The sequence below is a fragment of the Fonticula alba genome (genome assembly GCF_000388065.1).
Source record: "Fonticula alba strain ATCC 38817 unplaced genomic scaffold supercont2.6, whole genome shotgun sequence".
Classification (NCBI taxonomy): Eukaryota; order Rotosphaerida; family Fonticulaceae; genus Fonticula; species Fonticula alba.
Window position 1 is genome coordinate 1,560,004 of NW_009242976.1, and position 12,942 is coordinate 1,572,945.

The window sequence follows — 12,942 nt, forward strand, 5'->3', positions numbered from 1 at the left end:
GCGCCTGCCGCAGCGCTGCGACGAGCGGCCAATCCCCCTTTCCCCTGCGCGCCCGCCGCTGACCATCCCCCCCCCCCGCCTCGCAGATCCTCCCCGCCTCCAACCCCCTCAACACCAAGGGCGTGGATGACAACACGGAGCTCATGTACCTGCATGATGCTGCGCTGCTGGACAACCTGCGCGTTCGCTATGACATGCAGAACTACTACTCCTACACGGCGTACATCCTGATCGCTCTCAACCCGTACCACCAGGTCCCGGGTCTCTATGGCCCGGAGCGCATCGCCGAGTACAGCAACAAGCCCATCGGCCGCAAGCCGCCCCACATCTATGCCCTGGCCGACCGGGCGTACCGGAGCCTGCGCGCCAGCAAGTCCAACCAGACGATCGTCGTGAGGTGCGCTCGTGCCCCTGCTCGCCTTGGCAGGCGTGCCTCCTCCCCCCCCCCTCTCCCTCTCCCTCTCCCTGCGTGTGCATCTCCGCCCCCAGCATGGCCCGAACTTGAGCAGTCCCACTGACCGACCCCCCCCCCCCTCTCCCCCCTCTCCCACCATGCGCGCACTCAGCGGCGAGTCCGGTGCCGGCAAGACCGAGTCCTGCAAGCTCATCACACGGTTCCTGACCACGGTGGCCAGCCCGGCCTCGGCCTCCGGGCAGCTGCAGCAGCTGGAGGAGCGCATCCTCCAATCCAACCCCCTGCTGGAGGCCTTCGGCAATGCCAAGACCGCGCGCAATGTCAACTCCTCGCGCTTCGGCAAGTACACCGAGCTCCTCTTCGATCGCAAGGACCTCCATGTGGCCGGTGCCACCATCGAGACCTACCTGCTGGAGACGTCGCGCGTGGTCCGCCAGTCGGCCATCGAGCGCAACTTCCACATCTTCCACTACCTGCTGGCCGGCGCGTCGGACCGCCAGCGTGCCGAGTTCCACCTGGCCTCCGGGGCCGGGGCCGGGAAGCTGTACGCCTATCTGGCCGGCGCGGCGCCCACCATCGACGGGGTGGACGATGCGGCCGAATTCACCCGGGTCATCCAGGCCATGGATGTGCTGGGCGTGTCGCGCGTCCACCAGAATGAGATCCTCCGCATGCTGGCCGCTACCCTGCACCTGGGCAACATCCGGTTCCTGGATGCCGATGAGAATGCCGCCGCCGGTGGCGGCGCCTCCGAAACGGCCGACGCCTGCAAGGTGTGCCCCACTTCGCAGAAGGCCCTGGAGCATGCGGCCGAGCTGCTCTGCCTGCCGGCCGATGCTCTCAAGCGTGCGCTGGTCACCCGGACCATGGTGGCCGGCACGTCGGCCCGGCGCGATGTCTATACCCTGCCCCTGCGGCCGGCCGAGGCCCAGGGCTCGCGCGACTCCCTGGCCAAGCACCTGTATGCCGGCATCTTCCGGTGGGTGGTGGATTGTGTCAACCGCGCGGTGCCGGTGGCCGCCGGGGCCGCCTCCGGCACTCGGACCATCGGCCTGCTGGATCTCTCGGGCTTCGAGATCTTCGAGACCAACTCGCTGGAGCAGTTCTGCATCAACTTCGCCAACGAGAAGATCCAGCAGTATTTCGACCGCCAGGTTCTGGGCCAGGAGCAGGAGATCTACGAGCTGGAGGGCCTGCGCTGGCGCCGTGTCGAGTTCAAGGACAACGCCGCCATCATCGACCTGGTGGAGAACAAGCGCTTCGGCATCCTGTCGTTGCTGGATGAGGAGTGCCTGATGGTAGGTCCTCGTCTTTGTTCGCTCCGCCCCATCGGCTGGGCTCGCGATGCTCCTGCCTGCTGTTTTCCCCCTCTCTAACACATCCCCGCGTCCTCTTGCCCCCCCCCCCCCCCTGCCGTAGCCCAAGTCCACCGATGCCTCGCTGGCCATCAAGCTCCACACTACGCACACCAACAACGAGTACATCAGCAAGCCCAAGATCGGCCAGGGCCGCAAGCGCATCACCGACCGCGAGGGCTTTGTCATCCGCCACTTCGCCGGCGAGGTCACCTACGAGGTGGCCGGCTTCCTGGCCAAGAACAATGACACCCTGCATGATGACCTTCTTGGCCTCTTGACCCGGGCCACGGAGAACCCCTTCATCTCCGGCATGTTTGCCACCCAGGTGGCCGACGACCCGACCAGCGCCCAGCTGACCACCGGCGGCCGGTTCAAGTCCCTGGCCGGGGGCTTCCAGCTGCAGCTGACCTCCCTGATGTCCAAGCTGTCGGCCACCACGTCGCACTTTGTCCGGTGCGTCAAGCCCAATGACCGGCAGCAGGCCGGGCTCTTTGAGCCGGTTCGCGTGCTGGAGCAGCTCCGCTACTCCGGCATGTGCACGGCCTTGGTGCTCATGCAGTCGGGCTTCCCCACTCGCATTGGCTTTGACGAGCTGTATGAGCGCTATGCGCCGCTCATGCCGGAGCCCATCGCCCGGCTGGCGCCGCAGACCTTCTGCGAGGCGCTGCTCGTGGCGCTGGATCTCCATGGCGGCCGGGACTTCCAGATGGGCCTGACCAAGGTCTTCTTCCGGGCCGGCAAGCTGGCCCTGATGGATGAGTTGACCAGCGAAAATCGCGAGTCCATGCAGCTGGTCGTCGGCAAGGTGCTCAAGTGGCTGGCGCGCAAGCGCTTCCGCACGGCCATCTGGTCGGTCATCGCGGCCAACCGCCTGGCCGGGGTGCTGGAGGGGGTGCGCCGGGTCCGGGCTTTCCGTCGGGCTGTGCGCCTGCAGGTGATCCTCGTCCGGGCCATCTACCGGCCACTGGCGGCCGTCCGGCGTCGACTCTACAGCGAGGAGGCCCTGCGCCGGCGTGAGGCCGAAGCGGCCCGTCGCGCGGCCGAGGCCGAGGCCCGTCGTGCTGCGGAGGCCGCGGCCGAAGCCGAGCGCCAGGCGGCCGAGGCCGCTGCCCGTGCCGCGGCCGAGGCCGAGGTTCGCCGTGTGGAGGAGGCCCGGCGCCAGGCCGAGGAGGAGCAGCGCCAGATGCTGGAGTCGCGGATTTCCGAGCTCCAGGCCGCTGGTACCAGCTTGCGCGAGGAGCTGAAGAATGCCGTCACCGACCGCGAGAGCAGCCGCGCCCAGGCCAACATGCTGAATGAGCGCATTGCCATGCTGGAGGGCGAGGTGGAGCGTTTGACCACCGAGCGTGACAGCCTCTCCGGGCAGGTGGCCACCGAGCAGCAGACCCGCGCGGCTCGCGAGGCGGACCTGGCTGCCACGCGGGCGGCCCTGGCCGCGGAGCGTGACTCGCGCGTGTCGGCCGAGGGCGCCCTGGCGGCCGAGCGGTCGGCCTCCGCCGAGGTGACCAAGACCCTGGAGTCGGTCAAGCGGCAGAAGGAGTCCGAGCTGGCGGCCCTGCGCCAAGCCACCGAGTCGGATGTGTCGGCGGTTGGTGCTCAGCTGTCGGCGGTGCTGGCCGAGAAGCATGATTTGGAGAATGCCCGGCGTGAGGCTGCGGCTGAGGGAGCTCGGCTGGCCGAGCGCCTGCAGGCCGTGGAGCAGCAGCTGGCCGCCGAGCGCCAGGCGCACCAGGCCACCGCGGCCCAGGCCGAGCAGGCACGCCAGCAGAGCGAGGCCCAGCTGGCCACCGAGCGCCAGGCCGCCACCGAGCGGACCAACGCCGTGCAGGCCAACCTGGCCCGCGAGACTCAGGCTCGCATTCAGGCGGCCGCCGATCTGGAGACCACGCGCGGGCTGCTGCAGCACACCGCGGCCGAGGCCTCGGCGGCGCAGGCTCGCGCTGAGGCTGACCATGCCAGCCAGCGCCAGCAGCTGGTCCAGCTGGCCACCGTGGTCAAGCAATTCCGCGACCAGCATGAGGCCCAGGACCGGGAGATCACCCGTCTGCGTGGGCTGGCCGGGCAGCTGGAGACCGGGCTGTCGCAGGCGCGCGCCGTCGGCGAGCGTCTGGGCTCGGAGCTGGCCGTCGAGCGTGCCGGCCGCATGGAGGATGCCGAGCAGGCGTCTCGCCAGGCGGCGGAGCTCCGTGCCCAGGCCGCCGCCGAGGTGGCCAACAAGCAGGCCGTCATCGATGCCATGGCCATCGACCGCCGGCGCTTGGATCAGCGCGTGGCGGAGCTCACCTCGCAGTTGTCCATCATCGACGACCTGGAGGCCCAGCTGCAGGAGGAGCGCACTCTGCGCGCGGAGCGCGAGCTGGAGCTCAGCCGCCTGCGTGCCGAGTTCGAGGAGCTGCAGGATGCCAACCGCAAGATGAATTACGAGCGCCAGCGCCTGATCAACATTGCCATCCGCTGCCAGGAGGCCCAGCGCCAGCTGCACAATGTCTACGAGAAGTTCCCCAAGGAGTTGGATCTGCTGAAGCTGCTCTTCGGCGACTCGTCCTATGCCACGGCCATGCGCGGGCAGTCGCTGGCCGGGTCGCTGCAGAAGCAGAGCGGCAGCAGTGCCAAGAAGTGGAACTCCCGCCTGTGTGTGCTGAACGACATCTTCCTCATGTACTTCGCCGACAAGAAGGACAAGGAGCCGCGCGGTATCATTCGCGTGGATCAGGTCCGGTGTGTGGAGCCTGATGACAATGTCGGCAAGCCGCACACCATCCGCGTGAGCATGTTCAACGGCCGGGATTACTTCTTTGCCTGCGAGGATGCCGCCGACCGGGACCAGTGGCTCCAGGCCCTGGAGCGCGCCATGACCCCGGCCTGAGTACTCTGTCGGCCCGGCGCCCCCCCCCCCCCCCCCAGTGCATCGCATGCGCGGTCCAGGAGGAGGAGGAGGGAGTGCGCGAGACAGAAGGCCCGCCCTCACCTTTCTCTCTCTCTCTCTCTCTCTCTTCCCCCTGTTGCGTCATGCGCCTCCTTCACCCTTGCTCCCGGCATGGAAAATGCGCACACACAAGTCCGTGCATGTGCGTGGCCGGTCTCCCTTCTTTGAATTTCAATATCAATTTCACGACAAACTCCCAAAAAAAAAATACACGCCCAATGCGCGCGCGCATACACACACACACACTCCAGGGGGTGCTCGGCTTTATGTGGCGGCACACGCGTCTGGCTCGGCCAACAGGAGGAGGGGGGGAGGGGCGGGTCTGCGAGGATTGACGGTCTTTTTTGGTGTATTGTCTCACAGGGTGTCCCAGCTGGGGAAGAGGCCGCCCACGCCGGAACCGCCGCCGGAAAGAGGAGCGGCCGGCGGGAGCCCGACCTTCACGCCGAAGCTCGGGGAAAAGACCGTCTTGGAGATGGCAATCAGGTCGGAGTAGGCCACGCGCGAGTTGTGGCTCGAGTCCTGCAGGGGGGGGGGGGGGGGGGGGTCGGGGCCACACATGTCGAGTGCACCACGGGAGACGCGAGTGAAATAAACGCGCGAAGGGGGTGAATATGGTGCAGGAGAGAAGTGAACCGCATGAGGATGGCCAGAGCACCATGAGGACGACGTACACGCAGGGCATCGCCCATCGGGTCCGAGCTACTCCCATAGGCCAGGGCCGTAATGCGGGAGAGGCGTGAGGAGCCGGCGGCGCTGGCGGCGGCGCCTGTCCCACCGGGCGAGGCGCCGACCCCCGAGGAGGCCCCCCCAGGGAGAGGCCCCTCATCCGAGGCAGAGGCGGAGGCGGAGGCAGAAGCGGACGTCGGGTCGCCTCCGGCTGGGCCCGCGGCGGCCCGCTGCGCGGCCCACTGACGCTGGCGGCTTTGAAGGTGGGTGGTGGTATCCACACCGGTGGCATTGCCCAATTGCCGGAGCACCTGCCGCAAGGACGCGGCAATGCGCCCGTCAATATTTTGCGTGAGGGACTCATTCAGAGTGACTGGCGGTGGGGAGGGCGCATCGGGAGTGAGCGGGCCTGGCGGCTGGGATGTCAAGTGGTCGGCGGCTCGAAGCAGGCGACAGAGATCGGCAAAGCGGCAGAAACGCACCCAGACGCTTGTAGTTGGACGACCGCGCCGGACCGGGCCCAGTGGATGGGCGAATGCCGGCGGCATGGGCCTCGACAGCCGACGTGGTTGAGGTCCGGCGCGCCGGCGAGCCCTGCCCCGGTGAGGCCTGCCCCGGCGACGCAGAGGCCGTCGGGTAAAGGGAACCGCTTGACGAGCTGGACGGTAGTTGGGGCTGTGGGGTGGCCGGGCACGCATCGCCATGATCCAGGGAGGCTGGCAGGGGGGCAGGCGGCGCAGGCTCCTCCAGTTTAGCGCCCGGGTCGATGTCCGACGCGGAAGCGCCCGAGGTGGGGGCGGGGCCGGGCCCGGCCGGCTCGCTGGGCGCCTCAGCTTCGGCCGGCTCGGGAGGTGCCTCACAAACCTGCTGGCCGGCGCCGGAGATGTCCTCGGCAGCAACTTCGGGAACACCAGGAGTGTCTGGAACAGGAGCCGAATCAGGCTCAGCTACGGTGCTCTCGGCTGGAGCTGCGCTGACATCGGACTCAGCGTCGGCCACAGGCGCGGCCACAGGCGCGGCCACAGGCGCGGCCACAGGGGCGGATACAGAGGCGGATACAGTTGCCTCAGTGGGTGCGGTGCCGGCAGGGTCGGGGCTGGCGACAGGGTCCGCCTCGCCGGCAACGACGCGACGCCGGCGTCCAGCAGCACGCGGAGGGGCCATTGGATGGGGAGAAAAAGAAGGAGAGAGAGAGGGGGGGGGGGGGGAGGGGGGGGGACGGCCATGCACCCGCCAATACGAGGCGCCCCCGGTGTCGGTGGGCTTTTCTCGGCATTTGATCCCCGGCCCCCTTTCCTCGGCCCCTCGTCCTCTGTATGGTCGGACGATCAGTCGCATCTAACTTGGGCAGGGGCCCCGGGCGGGCGCGCAAGGGGGGAGAGCGAGAGGTGGACTGGTGCGGCCCGCTGTGCGGGGGAACATTGTTGTGCGCGCTCTGTTGCGTGCGGGCCGACGTACCGAGCGCCGGCAGACGGTTCGTGACACGATCATGTGTGGAGTTGCAGTTAATGCGGTGCTCCCTGGCCGGGGCGGCGATAGTTAAGGCCTGGGGCCATTTAGCTGGCCGATCACTTCCCAGGGACCACGCCGAGCAATCGCCCCCCGCACCCGCCCTTGCATGCCCCCTCCCCCCCTCCCCCCCCCCCCCCCCCCCCCTCCCGCCTCCCCTCCCTGCTCCACTCTCGCACCTGAACCTTTTTTTCTCTCTTTCCCCCCCTCTTCCCCTCTCGGGAGCAAACAAGAAAGGCCCCCTGCTGTCTCGCGCTATGGATCGCGGCCGATCGTCATCCAACATCCGCCAGTATGATCCCCTACTGGCGGGGGCACCTACTGGGCAAGCGGTGCTCTACCATGACCGGGGGCTGATCCGCGCGGCACAGGCACGGCCGATGCATCGGAAGCACTTGCGTGAGCTGCGATTCCCTCCGGCGCCGGAACAGCCGCCAGGGGAGGCCCCTTTGTCCCGGCGCGTGGCGGTCCGGTCGCCTGTGACCTCGGCCCTGACGCCAGGTGACTTTGGGCTGTCAGCCGAGGCGCCGGCCCCGGCCCCGGTATGCGCCCCTCCGCCACCATCACCGGCCCCCCCTCCACGGCGCCGGGATCCCACCCCCGACGACGCGGCCAATGCGGCGCACATCCTCCACACGAAGAGTCTCTTCCTTGGCCGGCTGGTCCCTGCATTGGACACCTTCGACCTGGAGGGGTTCCTTACGGCTGCCGCCGGCCCGGTGGAGCATCTTGACCGGGTGGTGGACCAGCGTGCGTACATTGCGACGGCCTTCTGCCTGGCTCTGGCCTTGCCCTTACGTGCTTTTTGTCCGCCACTCCCTCTCCCGCCCTCTCGGCGCACATCCCCCCCCCCTCGCCCTCCTCCGCATGCCCGACAGGCGATGGGTCCCTCCGGCCGTATGCTTTCGTCACATTTCGCTACGCCCACCATCGGGACCGGCTATACCACGCAGCGGACGCCGGGTCCGGGCTGCTTCCCCTGGGCAACGGCTTTTCCATCTTGGTGGATGCGGTGCGCGGGGCCGGGCCCCGTATGGAAGCCCCGGTCGAGGGCTGCCCTGGCCGCCGGCGTACCCGGCTGGCGGACACCCTGATGCCGGGCTGGGTGCCACGACGCCTGGGTGGCGGTCTCGGGGGGCGCATCCAGAGCGGGCAACTGCGCTTTGGCGGCCGGACAACGCCTTTCCGCTCGGGCCCGGTGGCGCCCCGACGGGGGCCCCCCTTCCGCACTCGCCCGCGCTAGTGCCGGTGCACCCGAGCCCATGGTCTTTATCGGTGTATTGTCTCAAGGAAGGGGGCTGCCCTACACGCGCAGGGCAGCTGGACGGCCGGCCGCCGGGTCTGGTCCTCCGCCACCTGGCACGACATCCGGGTAGCCGAAGTCCAGGAGAATGCGGCGACGCAGGGCCGGCTCTAGGTCCGCGGTGTAGGAGATCACTCGGCCATCCCGGCCGGCGCTTACCAGGAAGGTGTCCCCATCAGGCCCGGCCCCCAGGCCCAGGTCGGCAAGCTGTGCCATACAGGCGTCCGGCAGCAGATGCCCGATGGGTGTCGGGGTGGCGACACTGGCGGGGGCGCTTCTGGCAGCGACAGAAGCAGCGGCCGCAGCGGCCGCCGTGGTGGTGGTATTGGTATTGGCAGCGGTGGCAGCCGGCCATCCTGGTGACTGGTCCGTTGGCCACCCTGCCGGCACCGACTGGGCCGGCGCCGGGATGGCTGCCAAGGCGGCTGTCCCCGGGAGGGTGCCATTCTCCGCTGGGCCGCACCGCCGGCGCCGGCGCCGGCGAGCATCGGCCTCCGGCGAGGAACGGGGCGTGTTGGGCCCGGCGGCCGGGCGCTTGGCGTCCATCCCCGAGCCGGGGGCCCGGCGCCGAGTGGCCGCCAGCAGCGGGCTTGCCAGGTGCTTGAGCCCGGTGACCACATGCCCGTGAGACTCCCAGCTGTATGCCACTTGTGGGGCAGGCTGGCGGCTGGGATCGGCCAGGGATACGGCCAGGCGCCCGGGAGAATTGGCGCCAGCCACTCGGGCTGACAGCAGGCTACGCAGCTCATAGGTATATACCCGGCCGTCGGAGCCCCCGAGGAAGAGGAGTCGCGCGTCGGCCTCACGACCGGCGGCCGCCGCGGCACTGGCCTCATCCTCGCCTCCGTTGGGGGTGCAGGGCTCTGTCTCGGCCCCGGGGCGGATCTCATCGACCAGGAGCAGCGAATGCTCGGTCAGTGGGGTGGTGGCGATGCTTTTGGCCCACACGCCCTCCGGGAGGGTGATTTCCAGGAGCGGGCTGTCAGCCAACCGGGCGCTCGGGTCGGCGGGGTTGACAACTGCGCCCATGTGCAGGAAGGGTGTCAGTAAGAGCCGACATGTGTGACTTCCCTCCTCCCGTCCAGGAGGGAGGGGGGGGCGGAGCAGGAACGGCACGGGCGAAAGGGCGCGCTTTTCGCCGGGCCCCGGGGAAAGACCGCGAAGAGGATCACAGGCCACCACAACGCACAGACCACCTTGCCGCAGGACAGCGAGCAGGCCACCAGGGAAAAGGCGCTGACCGACACGCCTGGGACCTCGCACAGGGTCACCACCGGCGAGGCGAACAGCCATACCGCCAGCTCGGTCGGGGCGGTTTCCTCCTCCGGGTGCAAGCGCCAGAGGCGCACGCTCCGGTCGAATGAGCACGTCATGACCAGTGGCAGGCCGCCATGCGAGTATGCCGCGCGGATGGCCGCCGGGATGGACCGCTCCCCGGGGACAAGGCCCTGCTGCTGTGAAACATACTCCGGGGCAAACAGCTCCAAGGTGGCCGGGAACCGCAGGAACACCGAACAGTAGATGTCCGACGCGTGCCCCGCAAGCTGGTGGGCGACGGCAGGGGCACGGAGGGCAGCGAAGGGCACGGGCGATGAGATGGCCCGAGGAGGGGACCGGGGGGGGGGGGGGCAGGGGGGCGGCCACATGCGACCGTGGGTCCGGCATGGGCGAGGGGCACAGGAGGCGGGCGTACGGTGCAAAGCTGGCGCAGTTCGGGCGTGCTGGTCCGGCCAGCGGCCGACACGGTCCAAATGTGGACCATGGTATCGAAGCCGCCGGTGGCGATGAGGACATCCACGCCGCCGGACCGGGCCGTGTCGAGACCGGCGGTTTCCGGCCGCGTCCATGAGCCGATGGTCACCAGCGGGCCCTCGTGGGCCGGAAGGGCGACATGGGCCGGTGATCCGCCGAGCGCCAAGGCCGGGAAGAGATCCCGGCCGGGGGCGGCGGCTGGCCCGGGGTGCGCCGAGCTGGCCGCCGGCAGGAGCCACGTGTAGGTGACGGACAGCCAGCCGTGCGAGTCGCCGGTCAGGGCGATGCTCCGCCCTGCGGCCGGCTCATTCGCCGGGGCCGAGGCGGATGCCCCCCGATCGAGAGACACCAACCGCACGGCCAGGCAGGGCCCGCGAGTGGGAATGCTCCCGCCACGAGCCGGCGCCCGGCGCAGTGGCAGCGCCAGCACCTGGCCGGCGGGTGTCGGTGCCGCGGCCGGCGGCGGCGGCGGCGGCGGCGGCGACTGGTCGCGACCCGCGCGCGCGGCCTGGGGCGACAAGATCAGTGACAGCTTGTCGCCCAGCTGGCGGAAGAAGGCCAGCGCCGGGCGCACACTCTCGGGCCGAGGCATGCCCTCCTCCAGGGCGGGCAGCGGCGGAGCCGGGGGGACATCGCCCGGGGCCTGGGGCTGGGCCTCATCGATGGGGGGGCCGCCGGCGGCCACCGGCGACATGCCCAGATCGTCGGTGGAGTTGGGCCCCGTCGGCCCGGGGCCTGGCGGCGCAGCGGGGCTGGCAGGCGGCCCCGTGTCGAACCAGCTAAGCAGACGCCGAATGCCCGGGGGGACGTTGGAGGGCCCCTCGGCCTGGGAGGCCGGGGTGGCCGAGGCAAGGGGTGCTGTGGCTGCGGCCGGGGCAACGCCGGCAGCGGCATCTGATCCGGCCGGCGAGATGCCCTCGGGCGTGGGCGGCACCACGCGGCCCGGGCTGGCCTTCGCCTCGCGCTGGCATGTGGCCACGGCAGTGGCGTCGATCGTTCCGCCGGCCGACTTGGCCAGGTGCCGGAGAATTGGCGAGTCCGGCAGGGTGATCTGGCTGAGGAGAACCCCCTCTTCGGGGTCCAGGCCGGGAGTCGGATCGCCGAGGTCCATCCGACTGACCAGGATCGCGCGGCTGTCCTTGGCTGCGACGAGTATCCACCCTGCGTCGACGTCGAGATCGAACAGGTCCACCGGGTCGGGGCGGGTGTCGGGACTGTCCTCGCGGTGGGTCTCCGGTGGCACACTGAGCGGCCCGGGGGCCAGGCACGAGGAGGCATCTTTCGGGTGAATGCCAGGAGCCGGGTGAGTTAGTGCGAGGGCAGGGAGCGGGGCGGCATGACAATGGGGTGATGCACATGTGTGCGTGTGCATGTGTGCGTGTGCATGTGTGCATGTGTGCATGTGTGCGTGTGCGTGAATGAGGCAGCGGACAGCGAAGAGGCAGAGGAGGATGAAGAGCGAGCACAGGGCGCAGAGGGCCGAGGCAAGCGGGAACATCGCGCGCACCGGACTCGGGTGTGGGAAGTAGGGCCGTGGCCGCCTGGCCGGCGAGCAGGCCGCGCAGGGCAGCCCGCTGCCCGGCCTGGCGGACAAGGAAGTAGTTGGCCTGCGCCAGACCAAAGCGAAAAGCCAGGCTGCGGTGGCAGTGCTCCATGTACACAAAGCGCCACAGGTTGAAGGGTCGCGGGGGCCGGTCGCGCGGGGCGCTGAGATCATTGCGCCAGATGTTGACGTCGCATTGGTCGAGCTCCGGCGCAAGCCAGCCCTGGCGAGCGCAATGGGCACGCCAAAGGACCGGGTCATCTTGACAAGCCACGCGCCAGCGTTCACTGACCCCGGCGCAGGCCAGCAAGTCGGCCACCGGCAGGTGGAGGAGCACGCGACGAAAGAGGTCTGCCGGCAGGACCACAGCCGGGTCGGTGCACGGTTGTCGGAGAGGCGAGGGGGCTGGTGTCATGTCGCGGGAGCCGCGCACCGGCTGGTCATCGGAAGGGCGCGATGCGACGATAGGGCGATAGGGGGCGGGAGAGGGGAAGGAGAGAGAGAGAGAGAGAGAGAGACCGAGGGAAAGCTAGTGAGCTGGGACGGGCGGGAGGATGTTGGCGGAGAAGGAGGTGGATGATGACATGAAGTCTGTCTGCCGGGGAGGGGGGGGGGAGGGTGGGAGTATGTCGCTGCCACTTGTTCTCGGAGCCTTGGTCATGTTGTCGGCGGCCATGGGGCCGGGCGGAGGCACTGCCGGATCTATGGCGCTGCTGAGGGCGGTGAACAGGAAGGTCCGCTAGCGCCGGGTTGGATGTCAGATCGCGAATGAGGGCAGCGAGCGGGGGAGATCTTCGCCTCGCGGGGGTCCGAACGGGAGCCAAGCAAGCGTCCGCGGTCCTGTAAGAGGGGCAGATCGCCAGCAGCCTGGGGCCGTTGCAACGCACAAAGATCGGGAAAACCAGAAAGAGAGAGAGAGAGAGAGAGAGAGAGAGAGAGAGAGATCGGGCGGGTCAGCAATTGAGACCCCCTTGTCCCGGACGGCAGACGGACAGAGCATCGGAAGGGGGCGGGCCAGCAGCACAGTGTGCCCGTCGCAACCGGCTTATTTTCCGGCAGGTTGAGCAGGGACCCGCACGATCGGCACAGATCGCGCCCCGGGACCCCCGCTAAAAGGCCGGGGCCGCATGAAAATGCCACCCACAGCCACGTACGGGGGGGGGGGGCAGGGAGTGCAGTGGAGTGGAACATTAGCGGCGCGCCCCCCCCCCCCCCTCTCCGGAAGGCCGCCAGGTCCAACGGCCAGTCCTGCGAGGACCTGGGTGGTGCGGCGACGAGGTCACGAACACCCAGAGCCTTCCGGTGCCCCGGCCAGCGGCAGGGTGAAGTCCCGACAAGAGACTCCCCCGCCACTTAGCTCCCAGTGATGTGCTCGCTCGCCCAAAGGAGCTGGCAGCGCCCATATGATGGACAGCTGCTCCAAACACATGTCTATATTGCCCCTCTGCTCTGCGCGAGAGGGGGGGG

The 12,942-nt window shown here is 69.2% G+C and overlaps 4 protein-coding genes across 5 annotated transcripts in view; 2 read left to right on the plus strand and 2 right to left on the minus strand.

Moving 5' to 3' along the window:
- H696_04004 (hypothetical protein) overlaps positions 1 to 4,684 on the plus strand; it is a 5,281-nt gene extending 597 nt beyond the window's left edge. Inside the window, exons 2-4 of the mRNA XM_009497872.1 lie at positions 87 to 397; positions 567 to 1,713; positions 1,835 to 4,684. Of these exons, the coding sequence (XP_009496147.1) occupies positions 87 to 397; positions 567 to 1,713; positions 1,835 to 4,639 (4,263 nt within the window). The 3' untranslated portion in view covers positions 4,640 to 4,684. The remainder of the gene's footprint in view (positions 1 to 86; positions 398 to 566; positions 1,714 to 1,834) is intronic.
- A 346-nt stretch (positions 4,685 to 5,030) lies between these two features.
- On the minus strand, positions 5,031 to 6,572 carry H696_04005 (hypothetical protein). Its single transcript, XM_009497873.1, has 3 exons — positions 5,851 to 6,572; positions 5,374 to 5,741; positions 5,031 to 5,221 (listed from the first exon to the last, which is right to left on the minus strand). Exons 1-3 carry the CDS (start codon positions 6,530 to 6,532, stop codon positions 5,057 to 5,059), a joined length of 1,215 nt encoding a protein of 404 aa, XP_009496148.1. The 5' UTR covers positions 6,533 to 6,572; the 3' UTR covers positions 5,031 to 5,056.
- A 489-nt stretch (positions 6,573 to 7,061) lies between these two features.
- Positions 7,062 to 8,120, plus strand: H696_04006 (hypothetical protein; the record flags this gene model as incomplete). The annotated part of the gene is made up of 2 exons (XM_009497874.1): positions 7,062 to 7,627; positions 7,756 to 8,120. The coding sequence occupies exons 1-2, from the start codon at positions 7,135 to 7,137 to the stop codon at positions 8,118 to 8,120; spliced, it is 858 nt and encodes a 285-aa protein (XP_009496149.1). The 5' UTR covers positions 7,062 to 7,134.
- On the minus strand, positions 7,977 to 11,989 carry H696_04007. Of its 2 annotated transcripts, XM_009497875.1 has the most exons (4): positions 11,440 to 11,989; positions 9,874 to 11,210; positions 9,370 to 9,724; positions 7,977 to 9,199 (listed from the first exon to the last, which is right to left on the minus strand). In XM_009497875.1, the coding sequence occupies exons 1-4, from the start codon at positions 11,888 to 11,890 to the stop codon at positions 8,181 to 8,183; spliced, it is 3,162 nt and encodes a 1,053-aa protein (XP_009496150.1). In that variant the 5' UTR covers positions 11,891 to 11,989; the 3' UTR covers positions 7,977 to 8,180. The 2 variants fall into 2 exon arrangements, with proteins under 2 accessions (XP_009496150.1, XP_009496151.1); XM_009497876.1 differs by having other exon boundaries at positions 7,977 to 9,724; positions 11,440 to 11,890.
- Between the last annotated feature and the right edge of the window lie 953 nt (positions 11,990 to 12,942).

What these genes read in the sequence shown, in the direction of transcription:
- H696_04005 (XM_009497873.1), bottom strand. Translation starts at nt 6,532, where the DNA reads ATGGCCCCTCCGCGTGCTGCTGGACGCCGGCGTCGCGTCGTTGCCGGC. An exon ending in GTCCAACTACAAGCGTCTGG is followed by an intron (nt 5,742 to 5,850) that starts GTGCGTTTCTGC and finishes CCCCACCGCCAG; the next exon opens with TCACTCTGAATGAGTCCCTC. An exon ending in CGATGGGCGATGCCCTGCGT is followed by an intron (nt 5,222 to 5,373) that starts GTACGTCGTCCT and finishes CCCCCCCTGCAG; the next exon opens with GACTCGAGCCACAACTCGCG.
- H696_04007 (XM_009497875.1), bottom strand. Translation starts at nt 11,890, where the DNA reads ATGACACCAGCCCCCTCGCCTCTCCGACAACCGTGCACCGACCCGGCT. An exon ending in ACTTCCCACACCCGAGTCCG is followed by an intron (nt 11,211 to 11,439) that starts GTGCGCGCGATG and finishes TTCACCCGAAAG; the next exon opens with ATGCCTCCTCGTGCCTGGCC. An exon ending in GTCCTGCGGCAAGGTGGTCT is followed by an intron (nt 9,200 to 9,369) that starts GTGCGTTGTGGT and finishes ACATGGGCGCAG; the next exon opens with TTGTCAACCCCGCCGACCCG.